This window comes from Somniosus microcephalus, chromosome 8, assembly GCF_052327205.1.
Source record: "Somniosus microcephalus isolate GS21.2 chromosome 8, FLI_Smic_1.0, whole genome shotgun sequence".
In the NCBI taxonomy this organism is placed as follows: domain Eukaryota; kingdom Metazoa; phylum Chordata; class Chondrichthyes; order Squaliformes; family Somniosidae; genus Somniosus; species Somniosus microcephalus.
Genome location: NC_140994.1, coordinates 242,175,571 through 242,190,083, shown reverse-complemented (window position 1 = coordinate 242,190,083; position 14,513 = coordinate 242,175,571). Strand labels below are relative to the sequence as shown.

Genomic DNA, 14,513 nt, shown 5'->3' with positions numbered 1-14,513 from the left:
CACCGAGACCAATGTGTCCCCTACGACAGCAGAAGTTCGGTCCGCCACCAGTGCGTGGTGGCCCGGTGCCGTTGCAGAACGATTATGTGCTCCCATTTACACCGCTTCAGCTCCAGGGAATGCTGACGAGTGTGGCTAAATTAAAGCAGGGAGGAGACGCCTCCGTTCATTTCACCAATGTAGAGCAGGTAGGGGGCATTAATAACTGCAACAAGCAGGAGATGAGGAAGTTGATGCTGTTCTCTCTAGAAGGGAAGCTATATCAGAGTTTGTCGGCAGCCACCAAGTTAGGGGGAGGAACCATGCACGGCTTAAAAGATGAGATCTTGGTAGCACTGGGGCACAGCCAAGGTAGTCCGTTCTTGCAGGTGGAGCAGACGAGGCAGCAGGCAGGCGAGTTACCAGATACTTTTGTAGATAGATTGTGGCCGACTTACGTGAGGGCCACTGGCGGAGATCTAGTGCGCGCAGAATTAAGAGGGGCTCCCAGGAATCATTGGCTGAGGACCGTAGTGTCCAACAGTTTGCCGTGAATCAGCGCAAAGGCTGAGTCATGGTTTGACCCAGAGGGCCTCCACAATACGGAGATGGGTGTGCTGAGGAAGCTGACTCTAGCTTTCAAGTCAGGACAAGGGAGGAAGAGGAGAAACACAGGGGGAAGGTGCACGAAGTGAAAGGGAATGTGAGGAGTAAAAGGGAATGGAGACAGGAGGGAAGTAATGCGGGTCGATCCCAGGCGTGTTGTAACTGTGGGAAGTTGGGACACTGGAGTAAGGAGTGTAAGCTCCCGAAAGGGGGGAAACCAGGGCACGAGGGTCCCAAGGTAGAGACAAACCGAGGGAAGGTAGAAGACGACCCAATAAAAATCTTAGTGGCCGCATTACAGCAGGTTCTGGGCAAGGATAAAGGGAAACTGGATGCTGCTGTGGGTGACAGAGGACCCAGCGTGTCTGCACCCTCACTGTGACGGGGCCGCGCCCAGCCCGAGTACCTGTGTCCGCTCATCTACAATGAGTGGGGCAGACCATGTGTAGATGTGAAAGTGGAGTCCGTTAGGGGAAGGTATTTGGTAGATACAGGCGCCTCTAGCACGGTGGTCCACTCACCGAATCCGACCACTTCCCCATGGTCGAGCGGGGTCCCATTTACACGAGCAGGTTTCACAGGTAATGAACAGGCTGGGGCGGTATCGAAACCCTTAACGATAGAATTAACAATAGAATTAGGAGCCAACGTAACAATATGGGAAGGGAATCAGAAGACTGATGTACCTGCCAAAATGGGGGTAGGGGAAGGGATACCTTGGGACCCGTACCGATCTGGACAGATCATGGCTGTAAAAGGGAAAAGAGAGACCCAAGGAGGTACAATTGCCACCCGATTTGAAACAGGCTCAGCTGCAAGATGCAGTCCTTAAAACGGTAATTAAGGATAAGGAATGTGGGAAGCCTGTAGAGGGACCTTTGGAGCAGCAGACGTAGCAGTGAAACAGGGGATGTTAGTCAAGGGCAATAGGTGGGTCGTGCCCGTGCAGTACAGGGAAGAATTTTTGCAGCCAGCTCATGGGGGTCCGGGGGCCGGACATACAGGGCCAGAAACGACTTGGAATAAAGTGGAGGCTGTGGGATGGTGGCCCCAGCTCAGGGAAGATGTAAGGGATTATTGCGAGAACTGTTTAGTGTGCGCGGTGAATAATCCAGACCCCCACCGAAGGAAGGTTCCGTTGGGACACACAAGGAGGGTAGGGGGACCATGGCAGTCTATACAGGTAGATTTCATTGGGCCACTGCCCAGCACAAGTAGGGGCAATAAATATTGTCTGGTATTAGTGGATACTTTCTCGAAATGGGTGGAAGCTTTTCCTTGTAGGGCAGCGACAGCGTTAAACACGGCGAAGATTCTAGTGAAGGAAGTGTTTTCCCGGTGGGGACTGCCCCGATAGTAGAGTCAGATCAGGGAAGTCATTTCACCGGACTAGTAATGCAGGACACCCTGAAGCTGCTGGGAATACAGGGAAAATGGAATGTGACGCATAACCCCCAATCATCGGGTATAGTAGAGAGGATGGACCGGACCTTAAAAGAGAGGCTTAGGAGAGAGATAGGAGAGGTCCCGAAGAGATGGGATGAGGTCCTACCCCTGGTCCTAATGAGCATCAGAGCCAGTCTCTGTAAAAGTACGGGACACTCTCCGCATGAGTTAATGACAGGGGGGTCGCTGAGAACCCCGACTCATGTGTTGGTCCTGGTCCTGACCCAAACACAGGTTCAGCAGGTCACACGGGACAGGTTTGTTAGAGATCTGTACCATACTCTAAGGGGGCTGCATTGGGAGGCAGCTAACAATATGGGAAGGCAGCACCAACAGAATAAAATGCTGTTGGAACCACGAGTGGAAGGTAGGGGACCAGGTAATGGTCAGGAATTATGCCAGAATAGGGGCATTCGAGCCATTATTTAAAGGACCCTATAACATCGTGGATAAGGCAAGTCCTATGGTCGATGCGATCCAGCTGCCGAGGCGAGTAAAATGGTTTCACATTAACCAGTGCAAGCTGTACGACTCCGGAGAGAGAAGCACAAAACGGGCCAAGGCCCAAGGAACCGTAATGAGTTTGATCAATGTGAGCCTTTCTCCCGTGCTGTGGGATGGTGAGGATGACTCAGAGGGCGGAGCGGTGAGACGAAGTAGTCGGGTGCCGAGACCCAGGGTGCTCTGGACACCTCCTCCTACTCCACCCCCGGGCCTCAAGAATCCCAAACATCGGGACAAGAAAAAACAAAAGCAGTGATTGAACCAAAGTGTAAATATGTGTATCAGTTAAGTGTGACCTGTGAAGGGGAGACCCCTCACAGAGCAGTGTTATTCTTTTGTTTTGTTTTTATAGAAACGAATCGAATCAAGGACGCGAGATGAGGTGGACGCTGCGGCTGAGCGTGTGGATGATCCTGCTTAAAGCAGGGTGGGGAGATCGGGGAGACACCGAGACATTCTTTACATACGGGTGTATGGGAGGAACTGGCCCCACCGTAACTCAGCGGGGGCAACACGGGGTGATAATGGTACAGTTACATACTCCCACGTTGGGAATTGGCCGGGTTGGCTAAGGTCGAACTCGGCCAAGTATTCAAGGCGAACTGGAGACAAGATTTGGGAAGTGTCAGTGTCCTGCCCAAAGGTAAACATCGGGACTAAGAGGGTGTGGTGATTATTCTTATTTTATAGGAAGCATTGTAATTGGTTGCCTGTTTTCCTGCCTTGAGATATATGCTGTAAACTCATTGGTAGTTGATGTCATGTGATCTGTGGTGGCCATCTTAAATTCAGTTCTCTACAGCTTTGGTTGAGACTGGGTGTTGAAGATGTGCTGCTGGTTTTTTAAGGTTAATAAAGCCTAGCTTTAGAAAGGCAATCTACTCTTCATTTCAAGTTATTAACCTTTTGCTATAATGGAACGATATCTTCAACCGGAATGATTTAATGCTGACCCTAATTCTGCAGGAGTGGATGATAAATGGAAACATTGGTATCGTACATTTAAAAACCTTTTGGGTGTGTTGGATCAGCAATCTCTAAAGTTGGATATACTAATCAACTACATTGCTCCGGATGTGTACAAGTATATTTTGGACTGTGAAACTTATTAATTGGCTATTGCTACATTGGAAATTTTTTTTGTTAAACCCAAAAATGAGGTATTTGCACGTCACCTTCTATCTGCCCATAGGCAGCAGGCGGGAGAATCTTTGGATGCTTATTTACAAGCACTCCGGCGCCTTGGTGCTAACTGTAATTATAAGGCCGTGTCGGCAGAAGAATATAAGGAAGAGTCGGTACGGGATGCATTTATTAATGGATTACTGTCTAGATCAATTCGTCAGCGGTTATTAGAAAATAAGACTTTGGATCTCAAGAGTGCTTTTGAGCAAGCCTCTACATTGGATTTAGCTCAGAGAAGCTCGGATTCTTATGCTCTTTTTAATCGGCCTGCGACCGTGGTTTTGGCAGTTCCGGATGAAAAGGAGTTATATGGACTTAATAGGAGTGGTTTACCAGATTCCGAAACAGTTTCTACTTCGGCAGCTGTTGCCTCTAGGATTCAGAAGTGTTATTTTTGCGGGAACGCCCGGCACCCCCGTCTGAAGTGTCCTGCTTGGGAGGCTGTGTGTAGTAAATGCGGCAAGAGAGGTCATTATGCACGTGTTTATAAATCGGTTGCCTCCTCTGCGACCATTCAGCCTTTAGATAGGGCATTTATTGCATCAGTTTCTGCTGCCTGTGCCCATGGTCTAAATAAAGCTATAGTTATGGCCCAAGTTAATGGGTTAGAAGTGAAGGTCCTTATAGATACGGGCAGTACTGAGAGCTTTATAAGTCTTCAGTTTGCGAAGGAGAAGCATTTGAAGATTTCGCCTGTTACCTATCAGGTGTGTATGGCTCAGACGACTCTCACCTCACAAGTAGCTGGTTGTTGCCTTGTGAAATTAATTCTTCTAGGTAATACGTATACTGATATACGCCTATCTGTTCTGCCTAATCTTTGTGCGGATATTTTGATTGGTCATGATGTGCTTCAATTACACGAGTCTCTCAGTCTTTCTTTTGGAGGAACTAAGCCACCTTTGTCTATTTGTGGATTAACTTCTTTATCTATTTCTCCATTATCACTTTTTTCCAATTTGATGCCGGATTGTAAGCCAATTGCTACCAAGTCAAGAAGGTATAGCAGTCAGGATAAAGAATTTATTAATTCTGAAGTTCAACATCTTTTTTCGGAAGGAATCATTGAACCTAGTTTTTCGCCCTGGCGGGCACAGGTAGTTGTCACCACTAATGAGAGACATAAGAAACGAATGGTGATAGACTACTCTCAAACTATTAACAGGTATACTCAATTAGATGCGTACCCCTTGCCTAAGATTGATGAGCTTATCAGTAAAGTATCTCAATATAAGGTTTTTAGCACTATTGACCTAAAGAGTGCTTATCATCAGATTCCTATCGTTAAGAGGGACCAACCATATACGGCCTTTGAGGCTGGCGGAAAGCTGTATCAGTTTTGCCGAGTACCATTTGGTGTTACTAACGGTGTCGCCTGTTTTCAACGGGCAATGGATGCTTTTATAAGTGATAACTCTCTCTCTGACACCTTTTCATATTTAGATGACATCACGGTGTGTGGCAAATCAAGGGTGGAGCATGATTTTAATTTAGAAAGATTCCTTCAAGCTGCGGAAAAAGTTGGCTTAACTTTCAATAAAGAGAAGTGTATCTTTTCAACCACCGAGGTAAATTTACTGGGGTATATTATCTCGGGAAACAAGATTAAACCAGATCCAGAACGCCTGCGACCACTGATTGATTTACCTTGTCCTACTAATTCTAAGGCTTTGCAACGAGTTGTTGGACTGTTTTCTTATTATTCTAATTGGATTGCAAACTTCTCGCAGAAGATCCGGCCCCTTATTCGGGTTACGACATATCCTCTATCATGGGAGGCCAGGATGTGTTTTGATAATCTTAAAAAGGATATCCTTGGAGCAGTTGTGCATTCTATTGATGAGCAGGTTCCCTTTGTGATTGAGACGGACGCTTCCAATTTTGCAATTGGGGCTACTCTGAACCAAAATGGAAGACCTGTGGCCTTTTTCTCATGTACTTTGAACAATAGTGAGAAAAGACACTCATCAATAGAGAAAGAGGCGTACACAATAGTAGAAGCACTGCGTAAATGGAGACATTATTTATCGGGGCGACATTTTACGTTGGTAACTGACCAAAAATCTGTGTCCTTCATGTTTGATGTCAAACATTTTGGAAAGATTAAGAATGATAAAATAATGAGGTGGAGGATTGAGTTGGCATGCTACCATTTTGATATAGTTTATCGTCCGGGGAAGGATAATGTTGCCGCTGATGCGCTGTCGAGGGCTTATTGTTCTGTGATTCACGGAGATACGCTTATTAATCTTCATAATGCTTTGTGCCATCCTGGTGTTACGAGGATGATACACTTCGTACGCAGTAAGAATTTGCCCTTTTCAGTTGAAGACGTCAAGTGGATGACTTCATCATGCTCTGTCTGTGCTCGGTGTAAACCAAATTCCTTTAAGCCTCAACGAGCTCATCTTATAAAGGCTACTTCTCCCTTTGAACGTCTGAGCATTGATTTTAAGGGGCCGCTTCCTTCAACGACTCAGAATCAATATATATTTACTGTTGTGGATGAGTTTTCAAGGTTCCCTTTTGCTTTTCCTTGCGCAGATGTATCAGCTGCTACAGTTATCAAATGTCTGACTCAACTTTTTGTCATCTTTGGGATGCCTGCGTATATCCATTCGGATCAGGGAAGTTCTTTTATGTCTTCCCAGTTGAAGGAATACCTCCAGAGTCGGGGAATTTCTACTAGCAGAACTACCCCATATAATCCCCAGGGTAATGGACAGTGCGAACGATACAATGGGGTGATCTGGAAGGCAGTTATGTTGGCTTTGACATCCCGGAACCTTAAGAATACACAGTGGGAAATGGTATTGCCTGATGCCCTGCATTCCATTAGATCATTGCTTTCAACGGCTACTAATGTGACCCCCCATGAAAGGCTCTTCAACTATCCGCGGAGATCCACTACGGGATATTCGGTACCTTCATGGCTTACTATGCAGGGACCTGTGCTGCTCCGACGCCATGTTAGACTGTCAAAGTATGATCCTTTAGTGGAGGAGGTGGAGCTGTTGGAGGCAAATTCCCAATATGCTCACATTCGATTCCAAGATGGGAAAGAAAGTATTGTTTCAGTTAAAGACTTGGCTCCTTGTGGTGGCCAGCCCTCTTCTGAGGATATTAACAATAGTCATAATTCAGATAATGTTGATGTCGTCACAGATACTACGAATATTTCCAATCCTATTGCAGACAATTACAATTCTATTAGTCAGCCCTCGATGGATGTTCATGACCCTCCCAGTTTACCTTCTAATGGGATTTCCAATCCGGAAACCGTTGATAATCGGGATATTGATAGCCTCCCTGCAGAAGATATTTCTGTGTCTCCTGGCGTGGGAGGGCAAGGAATTTCACCAAGGTTAAGAAGGTCGACACGAACAAGATATCCGGTCGACCGATTAAAAATGGACTTTTAAAATAATTTGATAGTAATATTTTAAAATTGTTGAAATATTATACATGTATTGTTTTCGTCATAAATAACTAATTGTAAATTGTAAAGGCTACCTAGGTTGAAGTATGTTTTAAAAGGAGGGGTGAATGTGGTGATTATTCTTGTTTTATAAGAAGCATTGTAATTGGTTGCCTGTTTTCCTGCCTTGAGATATATGCTGTAAACTCATTGGTAGTTGATGTCATGTGATCTGTGGTGGCCATCTTAAATTCAGTTCTCTACAGCTTTGGTTGAGACTGGGTGTTGAAGATGTGCTGCTGGTTTTTTAAGGTTAATAAAGCCTAGCTTTAGAAAGGCAATCTACTCTTCATTTCAGAGGGTACGGGTGAAAGAGGGTAGACGGGTTTGTCTGGAATGTAAGGGAGCACCCCCATGGGATGGTGGTGGTGGTTGCGGAAAACAGACAAAGGTAAAAATAATGCATCCACGGAATGGGAAAAGTTGGATAATAATTCAAACAGACGGACCATGGGAACTAAGGAAGGGGTAAAATTGTGTTGGGATAAAAGGTGGAAGAAGGAGCAAGGAGTTTATGTGTTCATGGTCGGGTCGGGGCACAACTGCAAAGGGGGGGTTGCCATTACTTTCAAATGGCAGTGGCAGGACTCCGGGTCAGGAGTGAATTGGGCTCAGAGTTTTGACTCTTGCGTGACCCCGGATCCTCCAAAAGCACTCAATGCGACCGAACTGGTCGCGAGCAAAAAGAAGCCTCTACCGAAAGCCCCAAAGACTCAGGGTACAGAGGTCAAATGTCCCGTAACAGCACCCGGGCCTAAAAATGGGCTGGTGTTGATCCCAAAAGGAAAAATAATGGCCCAGAAATTCGGGTCTCCACGGGTGAGTACGCACGGGGTAATCGCCCGTAAGCCCAATGGAAGTGCCGGTTTCATGCATGCACTGCGCATGCGCGGGAAACCGACACTTCCGTTCCCCTGAAAGAAGGGGTTCAGAAGTCGAACGCGTGCACAGGAGAGGCAGCGCGTGCGCATCTAACCTACGTTTTTTTTGCAGGTTTTCCTGGGAGGGTAAGTTTCCAGAAGTTAGACATGTAAAAAGCAGTCGCAAGGCCTGCTTTTTACAAAGTAAGTGGTGAATTAATTAAAATTAAAACATTTTTTCCACAGGTTTATTATTTTTAAATACTTTGAAGAAAGGTAAGTTTATTTTTAGCCCCGTTAGAAAATGTAATTAATTTTTTCAAAATTTAAATTACTGTATTGTTTAAAATAGTTATTTCATGTAATTTATAGTTTATTTAAAAAATGTGATTTTTAAAAAATGTATTTGAAGATTTAGTGATGTTTTGGGGCTTATAGTATTTATAGGTTTGGCAGGTCTTCCTGTCAAACTAATGAATGAAGCATTCCCTGCTACCATTGGCTCTCCATGGCCCACGTGATCCCAGGGGATGCATCGAACTAACTGCGTCCCTGGGATACGCAAGCACTGTGCGCCGGCAGTTGGAGGAGGCCCAGGATCGGAATCCCATGCGGGCCCACAGCTCAACAGCCGGCGCGGTAGGTAAGTGCAGGTCGGGGGCTTGCACACGTGGGAAGCCCCTGACCCGAATTTCTGGGCCGATGTATCATACCGTATATTACGAAGTAGCGTCGGTTATTCTTAATTTAATGGAGTTACTGTTGCCCCGGTGGTGCCCGCCAAAAGTTGTTTGAAAAGTTGTTAAAAGGAATGTTCAGGCAATTCTACTAGAGGAATTATGGGGACAAGTCAGGTGGGAGCATACATACTGGTAAATAACAGCCACACGGGGCTGGGGGAGACGAAAAAGGGGACTGATTAATGATGTGGCCACGGTGTTTAATGCAGCGACGTCACTGGTCAACAGTATGGACAACGTGCAGTTGCAATTACAAGTAAATACCCTAAGGGACCAGCTGAGGAAAATACTGGGGGGGCGGGTAATGACATTGAGGGTCAGGAATTGCAGGAAGACCAGGTGATGATGATTTATCTAAAGGAAATGGTAGCTAAGCTGGAGACTCATGCTCAGACCATCAATGTATTAATAAAGGAGGGCCGAAATGCGTTGGATCGGGCTGCCCAAAATGATGTGTGTGTCATGTACGGGGCCTGGTTGTTAAACGAGGGGCGCAGTAATTTAAAGGATAATCCCCATCTCAGACCACAAACACATCGGTATCACAGTTAACGGTACTTCACCAAACCTCCAAGAATACATATCACGTTTTGGCTACGATATCCTGCCGTTACCCGAACATTTGGTTAAGCTATTACTTGTCCCTAAAACATTATTACGTGTTACAGCAAAAGAATGAGAAAGAAAGGGAGGAAATCGAAGAGATGATTAACCCTCCGTGGTGGGATGTGGGACTCAACATTGAGATCCCTCCTTGGATTCGAATCGCATCGCATGTGTTGGTAATTGTACAATTGTGTATTATGTTGTATCTATTAATCTTGTCATGTAAATTAAAAAGGAAGACAAGAAGGGGGAAACTTAAAAGATTGAAACGGGAGGTTCAGAGTGTTTGAACCGAAATGTATGTATGTATGTAATAAAAGTGAAATGTAAAGGTTTGGTTGAGACCGGCAATGCACCCAAAGGCAAAGAAGGAGTAGAATTCGTCAAGAGTAATGTCTCTAGTTTAAAAAGAGACATTAAAGGGAGGAATGTAGATTTCAAAAAACCCAGTACAATAGCAAAATGCTGGAAGCCTGTTTGGCCCAGTGGTAGGGGCGAGGTGCAGTTGGGTCTAGAAGCACAGACACACCTGTGAGTTTCAATTTAACTTTGGAAAAGACATTTACTTTGGACAATGAGCGTCTCGATAGGTGATTTAACAGTGAATAGGTGATTTAACTTTGGACATTGAGACTTCGGCCTAGAAATTCAGTCTGGACACTTTTGGGGCGCTAAAGTCGGGCGCTCGCTAAAGTTAGCGCCCGCCGGAAAGTGTAGGCCACATCGCCGAAATTCAGTAGAGTTGGCCCTAAGTTTGGCCGAGCGCTGAAACTGGCGTTGAAATGCTGTGTTCCGGCGCTAAGCCGGCGATGCGGCCTAATAACGCCGAAGCCGGGCGCAGCGCAGGTGCGGTCATGTTTTGATTGACAGCAGACACCCTGACGCCGGCCAGCTCTTAAAGGGGGAAGGGTCAACTTTGACTGCTGCCACACCCTGCATACTGGAGCCCTGCAGCTAGGCCTCAGCACTACTGGTGTGCCAAAATAGCGCCTGGAGCAATGGAGAGGGCCCGTGAGCGAGCGCAGCGCTTCTCAGAGCATGCTCTGAGTGTGCTCATTCATGGTGTGGAGAAGAGAAGAGAGATCCTGTGCCCGGACAGTGGCAGGAAGGCTCCCAGGAGCCAGTACAGGAGAGCCTGGGGCAAAATCGCCCGCAGGGTGTCATCCACCTGTGATGTCCCCAGGAGTGCGGACCAATGCCGCAAGAAGTTCAACGACCTCACTCGGATGGTGAAGGTGAGTACCCTTTCCAGTGTCCCCCTCATCCTTGCATGTGCACCTCACCTTATGGGCAAAGGGACCTCAAAGGCCTAATGGGCAGCCCTCCTCCCGCAGCAATGGCACTTGCATGTTCATCAATAGCACTTTCTGCACTTAACACACTGGCCAAGCTATTCCACCATGGGAGGCAGTGCACACAGCAACAGGGCACCACACTGGCCAAGCTATTCCACCATGGGAGGCAGTGCACACAGCGACAGGGCACCACACTGTACTTAGAGGCCGTCCTTTCTCTTGCAGGCCAAGCTGGCGAGCAATGTAAGGAGCCAGGCTGTCACTGGTGGAGGCCGTCCCGAGTACCAGGCGCTCACTGATCTGGAGGAGAGCGTGGCACGACTCATGCGTGGCCGGGTGACTGGCCCTGTCGCGATCGGCGAGGCGGACCCTGTACTGGTACCCACTGGTAAGGACATGACCGGTTGCACCTCTCTCGTTGCCCTCGCGCTTCAGATCTACATCCTTTCCCACTGACCGACAAATGCGCATAATGCACCACTCAGGCCTCCCTCGCTGACGGCCTGTCCTCACTCTAAAGCTACTCTTGTGCCTTCCTGCTTTCAGCTGGTGAGGAGGAGGTGGTCCCTGAAGCGCAGAGAGCCAGGCCCTTGGAGGAGGAGGACGTCGAGGACCAGGAGGAAGGCGGCACATCGGGGGAACCCTCCTCCGCGCCAGGGGATGGCAATGGAGGGGAGACGTCTGGCCTGCAGGAGAGCCAGGGGGAGGTGTTGGAGGGGAGGGCCGAAGCTGGTCCCAGTAGGGTGGACGCACGCGGGAAGGGTCCGGCAGCACGCCAGCCTTCTCCCCAGAGGGGGGAGGTGTTGGAGGGGAGGGCAGAACCTGGCCCAAGTGGGGTCGACGCACGCGGGAAGGGTCAGCCAGCTCAGCGGCCTTCTCCCCGGAGGGAGAGTCCGCCCTCCAGTCCGGACACGGTCCTCGCCCAGGAGGTGCGCGTCCTCGATGAGATGTCGGCGGCATCTGAGCGGCGCCACCAAGAGTTCATGGGGGTGGTCGAACAGATGCCTCACGCCATTGAGTCCCTGGCTCAGAGTGTGGTGGCTTTCGGGGAATCACAGGCCAGGGGGTTCGAACAACTCACGGCAGCGCACGACAGGGGTGTCCAGCAACTGGCCGCAGCGCACGACAGGGGTGTGCAGCAACTCGCGGCAGCGCAGGACGCGGGTGTGCAGCAACTGGCGGCAGCGCAGGACGCGACTCGCGAGATGAGTGGTGCCGTCCACACACTGGCAGAGCTGATGCGGGCACATACCAGGGCAGTTCGGGCACTCACTTCTGCCACACTCGCTGTGGCACGGAGGCATCACCATGGCACCCGCCGCCCTGCTGCAGCACAGCGGTGTGGCCTCCCCCACATTGCTGCGCTTGCTACACTGCCAGCCCGGCCGAGTGCCAGTGTCTCTGGCGAGCAGCGCGCACCTGCCATCAGCCAGCTTGCCCCCAATGGTGCTGCCGACACTGCCAGTCCCCCAGCCAAGGTGCGACGAGCTGCTGCTAAGACTGATGCTGCCCAGCCACAGCTGCAGCAGTCAGCAGCCGGCCCCTCCTGGGCCAGGCCTCGTCTAGGCCGACCCCCAAGGGCATCTGCCGACACACTTTGTGGCCCTCATGAGCCTTCCCCCAGCCTCGCCACACCCGCAGGGCCCAGGTTGAGGCGGAGCAGCAGGTCGGCCAGGGGCCGGAGAAGCCTGTCTAAGGACTCGCCCTCTCGGAACACCCATTAGAGTGTGCTGAGAGCGGTTTCTTTTATATTGGGGGGCTTGTGTTGTGGGGGGCATTATTTTGTTAAGGCCGAGGATCAAGGCATTTTTTGTTTTCATGGGGGTGTCTCTGTTGTGCGGGGGGGGCTTATTTTTGTAAGGCCGCTGTTGAAGGCCTCTTGGATGGGCAAGTTTTGTTAGTCCTCCCCACGTTTTGGGAGTGACAGATGTTTTTGACTGTTTTTTGGGGGTCTTGTCTGTTTTTCTGTTTCATGTGGGAAGGGCCCTGAGTTTGTGAAATAAAGCTTTTGATTTATTCAGCATGTCCAGGTGTCATGTTTGAAGTGGTTGTTGCGTTAACCGGCTGAGGGCTTGCGGAGCGGCTGCCTCAGGTGCGTTCATTGCCAGAGGCCATTCCCTCACAGGGGGCCTAGAAGTGTCGATCAATAAGCCCCCGGCGGACGGCCCTTGGCCCTTGTCGCTCCCTCCTGGGCTGGTCCTCCTCCTCCTCCTCCTCCTCCTGCTCGTCCTCCTGAGGTGGTGGTGCAATGCCAGGTGGCAGTGCCTGAGTCCTGCGGATAGCCAGGTTGTGCAGCATGCAGCACACGATGACGAACTGGGAGACTCTATCCGGCGAATACTGAAGAGATCCTCCAGAACGATCCAGGCAGCGGAACCGTTGCTTGAGGACGCCTATCGTTTGCTCGATGATGTTCCTTGTGGCTTGATGGCTTTCGTTGTATGCCTCCTCCGCTGGGGTCCTGGGCGCGCGGAGCGGGGTCATGAGCCATGTACACAAAGGGTAGCCCTTGTCCCCGATAAGCCATCCCCTTGGTGGAGGCTGTGCCTCGAACATGTCAGCCACAGTAGTCTGGCGCAGGATAAATGCATCGTGGCTGCTTCCTGGGAAGCGGGCATTGACAGCTAGGATGCGCTGCCTGTGGTCACACACCAGCTGTACATTTAGGGAATGGTAGCCCTTCCGGTTGCGGTAATCCTCGGCATTGTGGATAGGTGCCTGCATAGCCACATGCGTGCAGTCAATGGCGCCCTGCACCATGGGGAAGCCCGCGATCCTGCCAAATCCGACTGCACGCTGCTCCTGCCTCTGTCGGGTCATGGGGAAGGAGATGAATTGGTGTCTCCTCGCGTAAAGTGCATCGGTGACCTGCCGGATGCAGCGATGCGCGGCGAACTGGGAGATGTTCGCTATGTCCGCAGCAGCGGCTTGGAAGGAGCCGCTTGCATAAAAGTTCAGAGCCACCGTGACCTTCACTTCCACCGAGAGAGATGTCCTGCACATCAGCTGTGGACGCAGATCTGTGTGAAGCAGCTGGCAGATCTCTGCAACCACCTCCCTTCTGAAGTGCAGCCTCTTCACACAATGCGCCGCAGTCATGGTGAGATAGGACACCTGCTGCCGGTATTGCCTGAGTGGGTAAGGCCTACGTTGCCGACGCCTGATGGCCCCTCTGCGTCTAGGCATGGCTGGCCCTCTTTCACAGCGTCTGCGAGCCCTTCGCACATAATGCTGCAACTGAGGGTTGGCCCCCCATACAGCCCCCATAATAAAGTGGAGAACAGATAAATCACAATGAATCAAATGTCAAAGCACTGGCCAGAAGCCAAAAATACCTCTCCTATGTTGTCCCAAATCTGTAACCTCTGTCCCTTGGTCTCTGTCCAGAAATCCAAAGCAGTAAAGTCATTGCAGCAAAATGGCTGGGCTTTATAGGTCAGTGTAAGTGCCCTTTAATTTGCGCTCCCCGAGGCCCACAGGGCCTCTTTTGCGTTCCACCTCACACTTCTTAGCAGCGCCACGCCCACATTGGGCGGGCGCCACTGAATTTCCGGTTTGGGGCGCACAAACAGCGTTGCACGACGATATGACGTCATAAGCTGCGCGCGCACCTGAGCGGGCGCAAACACTTTGCGCCGGCGCTAAATGTCAACTGAATTTGGGCGTCGGCGCAGATCGGTCTGCGTTCAGGCGCTAAGTGGCTAGCGCCAGAAATATAGCCCTTTTATGGCGTTAGCGGCTGGCGCAACCCACTGAATTTCTAGGCCTTCCTGTTTTAATGGGTTTCGATGGATCTTCAATGGATAAGACAACG

The 14,513-nt window shown here is 49.7% G+C and overlaps 2 protein-coding genes across 2 annotated transcripts in view; one reads left to right on the top strand and one right to left on the bottom strand.

Annotated features, from left to right (window-relative positions):
* Positions 1 to 12,715, top strand: part of LOC147114213 (E3 ubiquitin/ISG15 ligase TRIM25-like) — a 229,947-nt gene extending 217,232 nt beyond the window's left edge. The window contains exon 3 of the mRNA XM_085995876.1: positions 11,246 to 12,715. Coding sequence (XP_085852002.1) covers positions 11,246 to 11,908 — 663 coding nt within the window. The 3' untranslated portion in view covers positions 11,909 to 12,715. The remainder of the gene's footprint in view (positions 1 to 11,245) is intronic.
* The window catches only part of LOC147114212 (E3 ubiquitin/ISG15 ligase TRIM25-like), a 45,987-nt gene that overhangs the window by 13,802 nt on the left and 17,672 nt on the right, over positions 1 to 14,513 (bottom strand). The gene's annotated exons all lie outside the window — the stretch shown is intronic.